At 38.9% G+C, this 12627-nt stretch overlaps 1 protein-coding gene across 6 annotated transcripts in view; it reads left to right on the plus strand.

Moving 5' to 3' along the window:
* ARFGEF3 (ARFGEF family member 3) overlaps positions 1-12627 on the plus strand; it is an 87982-nt gene that overhangs the window by 65293 nt on the left and 10062 nt on the right. For all 6 annotated transcript variants that reach the window (XM_058419588.1, XM_040057492.1, XM_058419587.1 and 3 more), the window contains 8 exons: positions 1815-1918; positions 3280-3424; positions 5976-6104; positions 6632-6808; positions 7343-7457; positions 7989-8091; positions 8610-8741; positions 10839-10969. In XM_058419588.1, coding sequence (XP_058275571.1) covers positions 1815-1918; positions 3280-3424; positions 5976-6104; positions 6632-6808; positions 7343-7457; positions 7989-8091; positions 8610-8741; positions 10839-10969 — 1036 coding nt within the window. The remainder of the gene's footprint in view (positions 1-1814; positions 1919-3279; positions 3425-5975; positions 6105-6631; positions 6809-7342; positions 7458-7988; positions 8092-8609; positions 8742-10838; positions 10970-12627) is intronic.

The raw sequence follows: 12627 nt of genomic DNA on the forward strand, positions 1-12627 counted from the left end.
TGCTTATATTAATGTAAATAATAAAACAAAACCGCCTCCAAACGTAGAATATTGCAGAAATGGCCTGGCATTGTGCAGAGACAGCATGGAATGTTTGGAACAGAGCAGGGCATGTTTTACACTGCGAGCAGCAGAGACCAGGCATAGCATGTCAGGGTGACCCTGCAGAATAATTGTCATGCTTCATCAGCCTTCAGAACAAAGGCAGATGATGCTGGGTCGTTCTGCCCCCATGCTGGTGATCCATGACTTGCCTTGATCATTAGAATTTGACACTTTTCATTGAACTGTGACAATTGTTTTTTGTTTGGGGTTTTTTTGTGGATGTAAATGATAGAATTTTTGAGTATTGATAAAATGGGGATTTTCGTTTCTGTATGAATATTAATTCACAGATGTTTCTAAGTCTGTAAGCAACTCCTTTTGATTTAAGTGAAGCACCTAGCTGCAGCAGATCTAATCTTTAATGTTACTCTTGTCTCACTGAGCTATTTCACCCCTGATTTTAATGGGGGAAGAATTCACCTTGTGATGTAATTGTAATTGTAGTTATTACTACAAGAGAGAAATAAATTCACATGTCCAGTACAATAGAAGGAACTTGTGTTTCTTCTAGGGAGCTTAAAAGCCTATCTTATATTTCTTTACATTTCTTGCTTTCATGAGATAATTTGACCCCATTGTGGTCACGTATCAAAAAGCAAGGTCTTTTTTGTAATTAAGGTAATAGGACTATGGGAAACATCAGCAAATACAATGCCATACTATGTGCATTTTATTGTAAAACTAAAGGATTCAAACTTCATTGGCTGACTTGGCTGATCTCAGAAGAAGACAAAAATTTAAAATACATTATGGAGGGAATAGTTAAGAGCATAGAAAAAACAAATAAATATAGTGAAAGGAGAAAAGTAGGATCTAATAATTTAATATTTATCTTGTGCTTTTTATGAGAGGAGTAACTTTTTAAGGCAATAAAATGTTAATAAGCATTTAGTCACACGAAAAATTCGGCACTGAATGGGAAGTATTTGGAAAAGTGGTTTTGAGCCAAGTATTCTAAGATGGACAGAACATTAGCTGAGAGGAGACAGGCGGACTGGCAGACAGGGAAAATGATGGAGTGAATGGAGTTATCCAGACTGGAGCTCTGCAGCAGGATGCCTTGGAGCTGCTCTGCTTGTTGAATTCCCTTAGTGAAGCTGGCCAGAAAGGAGCAATCTGCTGATGGAAGCTGGGAATACCAGCAATAGAGAGGCCCTAGAACCTGAGGATATATGTCATACAGTTGAAACTGTGAGACCTTGATACCTGTGTTAGACAGCAGAAGGAAGTGTAGTACACAAAATATAAAATGATGTATTTAAGCAGTAGATAAACTAATAGGAAGAACTTGTGGTAGAAGAATTTTCCAAGGCAGTGGGGTGCAAATGAATAGAAAAAAATAGTGTAGTAATTGAGCAAAGGATGCATATGAACAAGTAATTTCTACACCTGTGGAAGAAAGTGGAATGGAGTCAATATGACAGATAATACATTATTATTAGAACTCCCGAAGACTCTACTAAAGAGATATTACATAGGCATATGTTTATTAAAACCTTTATTCATATAATAATTTGTGTACAAACTATGACCAGTGTTACTGCCTTGTTTGTGTGGAGGTCACCTGGTTGTCATCTAAGCAGATCAAACAAAGGATGTTTTCTGGATTCTGTTCAGACATTAGGGTGTAACTGAATGAGAAAAGAAAACTAATGCTCCATTTATTTCTTTTCTTCTGTCCTTCCCAATGCTGCCCTTCCTGTCCCCAGGGGAAGTAGATTGTAAGGAGATGGGTGACTGTGTGCCAGGATCAGGATCTGCATCTACAGACTTGTGCCTTCCCGCGCTTGATTACCTCAGGAGATGTTCTCAGGTACGATGAACAATCTTATACAGGCACTAACCTGGCCTGGGAAACAGTTCTAACCTGCAGGCTTTGCATCAGTCATTGGGTGATTTGCTTGAGCCCAACAGAGTCTGTGGTGACCCGATGGCAGTACCCTGAACTGCCAAATGGACAGTGGTAATCTGAGGGAATAACTTACCTTCCAGGCCAGTTAGCAGTGGGAAAACTGAGGAGATAAAAACACTCAGATCCAGGGAGCATGTGAGAAAATGTGAATGTTCAAAACCTCGTAGTAACATAATTCAAAGCTAAATTCATTCTTATTTAAACAATGACCATAAACAGTGTTGGGAACGAAAGAAAAAAAGACACCAAAACAAGAAGTTGAGAATTCTTATATTTCAAGGACAACAGCTTACACCCTCTGAAATGCAAAAGCAGCTTATTTGTACCATGCAAGCATATCTGAAGCTCAGAACAAATCTCTAATAATTAGAATGCTGGCATGTTTCCTGCAGTTTCCTTGCACACAGCATATATTATCCAGGGTTATCTGGACAATTTTTGTCTGATTTTATTATCTTGTTTGTATTTCTCTAGCACCTGCAGATCTTTTTGTTGGACCCAGGCCATGTTTTTCTGGGTACAGTACAAAAGCACAACAAAGGATACTATCATTGCTGAAAGTACTTAATATCTTAGTTCAGAGATAATGGGTGGATTCAGCAGACTGAGAAAAGAAGGGAAGAATAAGGCAACTCAGAATAATAAATAGCAGACATACCAAACTCAACTTGCAATCATGTTTATCTAAAACATTAGTAAATATCTATCTATATATCTAATGTATGTTCTGTCTATACACTATCTGTACCACACTGCTGTTCTTCATCCTTACAAACTCCAGTGAAGGGGAAATATTTTCTCCTCTTTAAAAGAGGCAGCCATTTATATCTTGTTATACCTTTTAACTTGCCAGTAAAAGAAGAACAGAAATGACTAAAAAAAAAATCCTGTCTGTAGATTGAAAATACATTATTTACTTAGAAATAATTAATGATTAAATGTTGGTAGTATCCCTGCAATGGTATGGCTAATAGAGCTTTGTAGGGCATAGATGCAATCAGTGAGTTGAAACGTTTGCCCTTCACAAATGAGAAGAGAGCACGCTCCCATCTCAGAAATGTGGTATTTAAATTGCTGCTCTCCCTTCTCTTTACCCACAACTTTTTACTTGTTAGTGAATGGAGGACTTCTGGCCTCTAATTGTGTTTGCGTACCTTTTATTTTATTTTATGTACTGTGTTGTATGTGATCACCTTTACAAACTTTTGCATGGATATTTATATTCGCCTTTTATCCTCTCTCCTCTTCTCCACCCTCCTAAGTTGTTAGCCAAAATCTATAAAATGCCCTTGAAACCCATCTTCCTCAGTGGCCGGCTGGTTAACTTGCCCCGAAGAGCACAGGAACAGTCAGCCAGCAGTGAGGATGGGACTGAGTGCATCCTTTCTGAATTTGATGATGACACTGGTAAGTGCATTGAAGGTAGTAAATGCAGAACTAATCAATTGCTGCTTCTATGTGTTGCTGCAAATTTTGCCAACTGCTGAAAGCAAAAAGGAGGGAAAATTTCATAGTCTATTGTTTCCTTATTGTCTACACACGCCCACCTTGGAAGTTCAGGTCCTGTCACCTTGTTTATGTAAAAGATACAGTTCATATATGAGAAAAATACAACCCCTCTCTTAGGGCAAGATAACAGTATTTTGATTGACAATTATTTTGATTTATACCGATATTCATAATACAGCCATTGTGCGTTTCTGAGAGCTAACACAGAAATACTTTCTAGACCACAGCTGAAGTAAAGGAATCAAAACCTTTTGAAGTCGATATTGGCAGACGTGCCTTTAACAGAAAAAAAAATACCACTGTTGAGTTACGGTCTAGAATGATAAAGAATCATTGTTTTAATGTTTCCAAACTTAGGTCCTGTGGGCTGTTGAAATAAACAGTGAATTTCTGAAGTCCATAAAAAGCACTATGACCTCCAGAAAAACAAGTGGCATTTGTCTCCTGATTATTTGTGTGGTTTATATGGGTTGTGGATTAATCAGGTGTTGGATGAACTAGAGTGTGCAGAGCCAAGCTGTAGAGGAATGCAGCCTTATGGCTTCTGGGCTCAGGAGACCTTCACAGCAGTACTTTTGAATATGTGAACAACTGAGCTGTTCCAACCAGGCTGCCTCTGTGAAGAGTCAGCTGCAACCTGGCAGAAAGCAGGCTGACTCCTGTGCATTTCATTCATATGCCACACCAGACTGGCTTGTGGTACCCACTTTTATCTAGACTCTTCCACTACATGGATTGTCCTGTTCCTGCTGCCCTGGGTAAGAGAGAGAAAAGCTGCTTTCTGAAACCAGAAAGTCACAAATCTTAGGTTTTCACAAAACAACCTTTTAGTTCTTTCTGTGCTGGGTTTGGTTTTTCTCTCTCAGGGGATTCTAGGATATTCACCTGGCATGTAGGAGACCCAAGTCATTGAAGCCTCTGCTTTGAATCAGACTTTTAACTTGACCTAGGGTCTCCCCAGCTCAGTTGACTACTGTTCTGAAGTGACTCTGTGTGTCAATCTCTTGCTGTAAACAGAAATATCACCCTGCAGCAAATAAACCTTTTGGTTCTTGTCAGAGCTAAGACCTGAGACTGTCACCCGGTTTGTTATTTACATGGCAATGGTGTTAGAACATTGCTAGGCAAACTGACTTTACAAAGACACAAGTCAAGTCTTCACCTGGCACTCTAGTGCTCAAAGTCAGTAGCAGGATGATGCAAAACGTTTTAACCTACTTTGCCGTATTTGCAGTATATTTTCATACTGCATTTGATTTTGTGCTGGACTCTTCAAGAGGGTGTTTTAGAGATGCTCAGTTCTCCCAGATTAGAAAATATCCATATTTCATTCTGAGTCATTTGTGCTGTTTCCTTATCCAGAAGTATCATTAAAGTCTAACTGACTCAAAACAATGTCACCATACATACTGCCCTCTGAAAGTGGTGTGAATAAATAAATCATCAATCTGGTTATGAAGTCATGATTTCACTGTTTTTTCCTTGTTTCTCAGGAAGATCCTTGCAGTCAGCAAGCTCAGTAAATCTTAGACAAAGTTCCCTCTTGTATTGCTTTTAGAACATACTTAGCCAGCAAGCATCATTAAGATACAGAGTACATCAGCATAGCTACCACTGGCAGGGAACATGAACTTATTAGTGAACCAAAGTAAAATCTATTTTAGCCTAATAAACTTACAGCCTTTTAAGGTGACTTTACTCAAGAGTACAATGTGCAAGGTCCTTTTAGTTGTTCATGTTATCATGGGGAACTAGCAAATACTTAAGGGATCTGTGAAAAACTAAAGGGCAGCAATTCCTAACCATCTTCAAAATTGTATTGAATACTAATTGTCTCTCATAATCTTTTAGGGGATACCTGTTTGCCAGTGTAGATGAGAACTTATCTATATCCTATCTGCTGTTCTGGCAGTTGTCCAGCTCTGTGACCTTTTCAATATCTAAGGATGACATGTGAGGCAGCCTGATCATATCTCATGAGACATTTTTACTGTTCAGTTCTGTGTACCAAGTAGAGTCAGTTAAATTATGGCTAGTCTCCTCAGGAGCCTTACTTGAAAGGATAACCTAAAGGAGTACAATCTTTCCTGGGTAGCATTTGTAATGGTAATGAGATGAGGGGTTTTTTAAAATATATTTTTGTGGGATGTTCTACACAAGGTTAAAGAGACTGAGCTAGTAGGAATAGTAAAGTATGACCAGAACAAGGTGTGCATTTATGAGGAAGAATGGGACAAAACACAAACTTGATGAAAAGGGAGGGAAAAGGAAACCATCAATTCAAAAATGGCTATTGCCCACAACCAATACACTCCCAACAGTAAACATGCAAGAACCATGATCTTTAAGCTACTTAATTTATTAATTTCCCTCATTTCTGAGGGCAAGCTTCACCTGTGTCAAAGAGTATCTTATTCATAGTTTTTAATCTTTCTTTATTTACTCGTAGGCCTTATCAATGTCTGGATTATTCTGCTGGAAGAATTAACAACTGCCATATCCAACTGTCCCCGTCAGCACCAGCCTCCTACTTTGGATTTGCTCTTTGAGTTGCTGAGGGACGTTGCCAAGACACCTGGTAATGAAAGGGCTTGATAAAATGTGAGCTAGTGGAGTCCTAGCCAAAACTTTTATACTCCTAAGCCGTTTCTGTAAAGCATGTTACTTGTGTTAAGGCTGCACAGAGACATTGTCTACTAGAAAGGGATTTTCTCAGGGCTGATCAGTTGTTCCAGTTAGTCCACCATTCTGTTGACAAAAGGCATCTTGTAAGAGTATATTGAACGTTGCACCATAAAGAGGTGTGGTACTCTATCAAATGTCCTAGCCACAGAAAATGTTTGCTTTGTGCCTAGGAAGTGGAAAGAGAAAATTACGTAACTCTGCAGATCTGCTGGGAAAGACTGCAGGTAATCAGTTGGCTAAATGTACCTCTTAACTACATCCAAAGCATTTTGCCACTCTTATCCCACAAAAAAAGTTGCAGAACCTCTTTCCCTTGGCATCACCTCAGGCTTGGAACAAGTTTGGAACAAGTTAGCAAGTTTACTTAGCATGTAGGCTTTGTAAACAAATATATACAACCATTATTGTGTTTATTTTAAGGACCAGGATTTGGCATTTATGCAGTTGTACATCTTCTTCTTCCCACGATGTCTCTTTGGCTCCATCGCAGCCATGGTGACCATTCGTACTGGGATGTGGCATCTTCTAATTTCAAGCATGCCATTGGCCTTTCCAGTGAACTTGTAGTGGAACACATTCAGAATTTCATACACTCAGGTATGTCATTGTAGTTGCATCTACTGTCATCAGTGGCATGTTACTGAATAGCTACTTGGGGAGGTGGTTTCATTACTTTTTGGTTGCTCAAGCATACAATAGGAGGAAAGTTAAAAATTTCTGATTGGGATTTTGTTTTTTTCCTTTATAGGGTTTAGAATTATGGGGAAAAAAATGTCAGACACTTATGGAAGTTATTTAGACCAGGCTCCTTCTCAGATCAGGGCTATCTTCAAAATTAAAAGATCAGTGTCTTTAGTATACTTCCCAAAAGAAGATACAAAGACTTTCATCATAAGGAACTAGAATATCAGAAACAGGATCTAAGATAATTTCTCCTGTACCACTCCAGTCCAGATATTTTGTTAACTTAAAAAGGATTGTTTTTATTTCACCTTGATGTGATGTATGTTTCAATAGCTGCATAAATAGCATTTGGTTTTGCAAATAGCAGTAAGTGTAGCAAGACTGTTTATCTCTAATAATAATGAAAAGACAATAATGTTAAAACCAGTCTGTGTTTTTTCCTTATAGATATTGGTTATGAAAACATGATCAATACTATGTTGAAAGATCTTTTCAAGTTGCTGGTAGCCTGTGTAGCAGAACCAACAGAAATTATTTCCAGAGTTGGCTGCTCCTGTATCAGGTAACCCAATCTGCTCACTCTTAGCATTGTATTCAAAAAAGATGCCTATGTCTTTGAAGAACTTGTGGACTGATAAGTGGTTAACATCTCAAAAGAAGTCTACAATACATCTTAGCTCTTTTTAGTTGAATAATGAATTTGACTTATTAACCTTTTCTTGCTGCTTTCAGTGTGCTTCAGAACCTGTGATTTTAGGCATTACTATGTGTATGATTCTCAAAAAAAGCACTTGCACATTGCTTATATATAGTCAGTATCTGATCCTTAAGAAAAAGGGTCTTCTGGCATTCACAGGTCTTTAGAAGTAATTAGCACCTTTCACAGTCTTCAGGTTATTACAGTCGTAATCAAAATAAGCACTGGTTTTGTACTACAGAAACACTTTACATTAGATAGACCAAGGTGCTTAAAGCCCCATCCAGCTTGGCTCTGGACACTTCCAAAGATGGGACTTTTCAACATTCTCCCTTTTTAAGTAAGAATTGTCTAGCTCCTTCTTGAACATGGTAACATTTTTCTGTGTCCTTGCAGATATGTGTTGGTGACAGCAGGGCCTGTTTTTACTGAAGAGATGTGGAGGCTTGCATGTTGTGCCTTGCAGGATGCATTCTCTGCCACTCTGGAGCCAGTAAAGGTAAAACTGCCATTTTGCTGTCAGTCACTAACTTTTGACAAGTCATTAATTTGTCAATTCACAATTAAACATGTTGGATCAACGATGGAGATCGAAATCAGCTTTTCTAAACATATACAGACAGCACTAGTAGCTTACAGTTCAGACTTACTTTAAATTGCCTTGCCACTATGAAATCGGAAGAGTTCAATAGGTGAAACTCTCCCTTTTGAGCCATTTCTTCCTCTGGATTTACAAAAACTATGTAGAAGATAATGTTGCTTTGCTGTAGCTGCATACTCCATATAGACTAGTTTTCAATTCACTGTCTGTTTTGTAAACAAAAAATCCTGTGAAGGCTTTGCAGACCAGTATCCATAAGAAGCTGCCTTTACATTGGGTATATTAAATCCTAGATGGTAGGTGGTGATGGGAATGGGAAAGATCACTGAATCTTGTATTTCACACGAACAGGCTGGACGTGGCTACGGTCATTTGTTTAACGCACAGTGAAATTCTGATGTTGTGTCTCTCTATAGAACCTGCTGGGCTATTTCCACAGTGGTACTGAAAGCTTTAGTGGAGATGCCTGTGAAGTGAAGGTGGCAGCCCCCTCCCTCTCACCAAGTGCTGAAGCTGAGTACTGGAGGATCAGAGCCATGGCACAACAGGTACTGACATGTTTCAGAGGAAGTCAGAAAACCTTTTAAACTTGGAGCTTTTCTTTACAAAGGTGTATTTTTTCCACCATCTTCCTCACAAACCCTACAGGCAAAGACTTTCTCATCACCAGGCTAATGTGAATTGTCTAAAAGTAGTATTCAGAAAAATTAACAAAAAGTAGGGAAAAACAAAGAAACCAAAAAAAACAACAAAAAGCCTTTTGTGCTGTAAATAGGAATTTGGAATGCCTAGGGTGGGGAAAAAATGCATGGGTATCTAAAGAGGACTGACAATATGCCTACTGTATAATGTGATTTTAAAAATTGCCAGGTTAGCATACATCAGACGGGATGTATGGTTAGCATACATCAGAAATATGGAGATGTTTTTGATAGGGAAGGGAAATAGAGGTGTCTCTGTGAATCTCCATCAAGAACGTCACATAGATTTCTGAATACTCTGTTAATGATAAAGGACAAAAATTGCACTAGAACAGAGATGGTGATAGGAAAATAGGAAAACAAGATTTGATTAACCTATCAAAGCACTTTTCTCTATAAATACCTTGGTATACATTGCGCTGAACAAAAAGGGTTACTGGGAACTGGAGGATAATGCTGACATTTAACAAATGATTCACTAACTCCAAATCAGAATCAGCAGGGCAAACTTGGAAACAACCTTCTTAGGGTCCTTTTGACTACAATGAAGGTTATTCATTCTATGAAAGTGGTTCTATGAAACAAGTTCTTTGAAATACAGCAGACTGAACTCAATGACCTGCAGAGTACCATGAAACTGTAAATACCATATGACAGTTTCAGCATGGGAAAGCAGATAGATTAAAACAGCCAGCAGATGACTGGTGTCAGTTTCTAACTTGATGAATTATACACTGATGCTGCTTGAAAATCTGAGACACACAGACCAGGATTGGTGATCACAAATATTGTGGAAGTAGCAGACATTGTTTGAATAAAAAATGTTTCAAATTAAGTTTTAAAGGTGCAGAACTCAAGAAGGCAGGGACTGTAACATTAATACTGTTCTTGTAGACCCTATCAGTGGCACTCCCTGAGTCCTCCTCAGTGAGGATTTGACACAACTATGAAGCTACAAAATAAAGCTACAGCAATTGAGAGTTGTTTCCCTGTTTCCCACTGAACTGATTATGGCTGGGATGTAGTTAATTTTCTTCCTAGTAGTGGGTACACTGCTGTGATTTGAATTTAGTTGAGAATAACGTTGATAGCACACTGATATTCTAGTTGTTGCTGAATAGTGCTTACACTAAGTCAAGGACCATTCAGTTTTCCATCCTCTGCCAGTAAGGAGGTGCATAAAAAGCCTTGGAGGGCAGCATGGCCAGGACAGCTGATGGAGGGTGGCCAGAGGAATATCCCATACCGTAGAGTGTCATGCTCAAATGCAGGTGGTTGTCTGGCAGGGGCTGCTCTGTGCAAGTTTTATTTCTCTCTCTCTCTCTCTCTCTTTTTTTTTTTGCCTCCCTTTTTGTGGTGGTTGTTGATCTATTTAAATTATTAAACCATTCTTATATCAACTCATGGGCTTTATCTTTTTTTCCCTGATTCCCTCCCATCCCCATCCTTGAGAGAGGTGGGGTGTGGTAAGTTTGTGGCTGCTTGGTATTTCATTACTGTCTGTGGTTAAACCAAACACACCTCCAAAGGATTGCATATTAGGTGTCTGTTGTATCTTCATGGCTGAAAATAATCCTTCCAACAACCAACCTTTTCAGGTGCAACTGTCTAATTGTGAAACAGGTCCTTGTCTCCACTGTACATGTTACTTTCAGATAGAAGCATACAAACAGAAGAGAGCTGGGTTTGGCGTTTGATGTTATGCCTTGCATAGGTTCAAAGAAAACCATGTCTGTCCTTTGCCCTGCACCCTGCTGGATGTCTGAGGTAGCCCATTGCTGTTTCAGCAAAGTAGCATCCTTCAGGATACCTCTCTATCACTGTAAAATAATTCGGTATGACAAATATATCACACTGCAGGGAATCCTATTCCCAGCCTCACCCCCACCCCAGACCCTCTGCAAGTGCTAAACTGATTGTTTTATGTAACCTGTTGTTTTCTAGGTCTTCATGCTGGAGACTCAGTGCTCCCCAAAAACCCCTAGCAACAAGGAAGGGTTTGAACATGCCCAGTCGTGTGTGCTCATCATCGACCTGCCACCAGATAAGAAACCAAATGGGCATAACCAGAGAAGGTAAAATATCTTCTAAGGAAGACACTGTGTCACTAAAAGCAAAATAAAGATATTGCTGGACAGGAAGAGATGTGACCTGAGCCTGGTAAATCATACCTCTCCATAGGGCTTATCAACAAAAACACTGATCAAACTAGGTTTTGTGACATTGTTGCATTTTTAGTGATACCTAGAAAATGCAATATATGCTTCACTAAGGGTCTTTTAAATTCAGTATTACTTGATTAAGAAGGTAGAAAAAGGGTAAACTGAGGCATTATAGACTGAAGAAACCACATCCAAATCTGCAAAGCTGTCAACATTGAACTAGGGAACATTGGTTTTGCTTGGCACATTATTTTTGTGGAAGTCATTCTGTTACATTACCACCTGAGAAACTCATCTATTTGCACTACAGTCTGGTCTTGTGAAAAAATATTTTCTTTTGCTTGCACTTGGTTGTTTAAACAACTGTTGTACCATCATGTGGGCCAAGAAACAGAATTCTGCATTCAGGGTTTGTGTTTGTATTGCAAGGTACGTAATGGCGTGAAATTGTCTTTTATAAGATAGCAAACATGGTTTTACACTATTCAAATCAAACTATTGCTTGCAACAAGGAGACAGAATGCGATGTTCCTTCTTTGGATGGACAGGAAGAAAGGCCATGCAAGATATCTCTATTCTTACACTGCTGTACAGAAGCTTTCCCCCAAGAGCAGGTGCTCCATTGCCTCACCATCAGAAAACAGGGCCCTGCACAGAGACAAAGAAAGCTTGAGATCACAGGTTAAACCCTTCCTTTATAGAGGAAAATATCTATTTTATCCAAAGGCTAGGAGGTCATTCTTCTTGTTACTATGAATGCACAGCAAAAGACTGGAATATTCACCTCTCACAGCACATAAGGCCATGCAATCTAACAGGCTGTGTTTGTAAGGGTAGTGAGGGTTTTGCTTGTCTTTAAACAAATAAATAAAGCTTGCAATTAATACAAACTCTGAATGCTCTCACACTGCGCTTTGTCCAACCAGCTGCTAAAGGTGTATATGCCTATGGCCAAGTGTTATCCCAGCAATGCTCATTTTTTCACCAAAACACAGCTCACAAGTTGACTGTGCCACTGTTTTCATATTATTTGCTACAGCAGTGCAGTAATATGGCAATCATGCATGATAGTAAATGTGGCCTTTCCAAAGTTTTATTTTAACCTTAGCAGGGTTTCACTTCTCCCTTTTGGTTTTGTTTCCTTAATGCTGCATCGTTTCACAGGAAGCTGGGGTAAGGGAGCTTTTCTTCTTCCTAAAAAGTAATCATATATTTCAGTTTGAAACTTTGGGCAGAATAAGAAAATACTATCCTTAACCAGCTTTGGCATTGTGTTTTCACCTGTAGTTCTCTACCAGTTTCTTTTGGGATTGAGCATTACTTTACACTGTCCTTGTGAATTGCTTTTTTGGCTATTACAAGGAAAGCAGATCTTCATTCCTGACCCTGCTTTTGGAACAAGATTAGTAGCTTGAAATCACTGCAAGCTCTCATTTAACTTTATGTATGCTCTTAAGAGCTTTTCTGAGTCAGAAACTCTAATGATTTTTACAGCAGAAAACTATTTCCCCATAAAGAGCTCAACTGTATGTGCTAATCATCACTATTTTATCACTGTCAAATAATAAGAC

The sequence above is a fragment of the Hirundo rustica genome, chromosome 3, assembly GCF_015227805.2.
Source record: "Hirundo rustica isolate bHirRus1 chromosome 3, bHirRus1.pri.v3, whole genome shotgun sequence".
Lineage (NCBI taxonomy): Eukaryota > Metazoa > Chordata > Aves > Passeriformes > Hirundinidae > Hirundo > Hirundo rustica.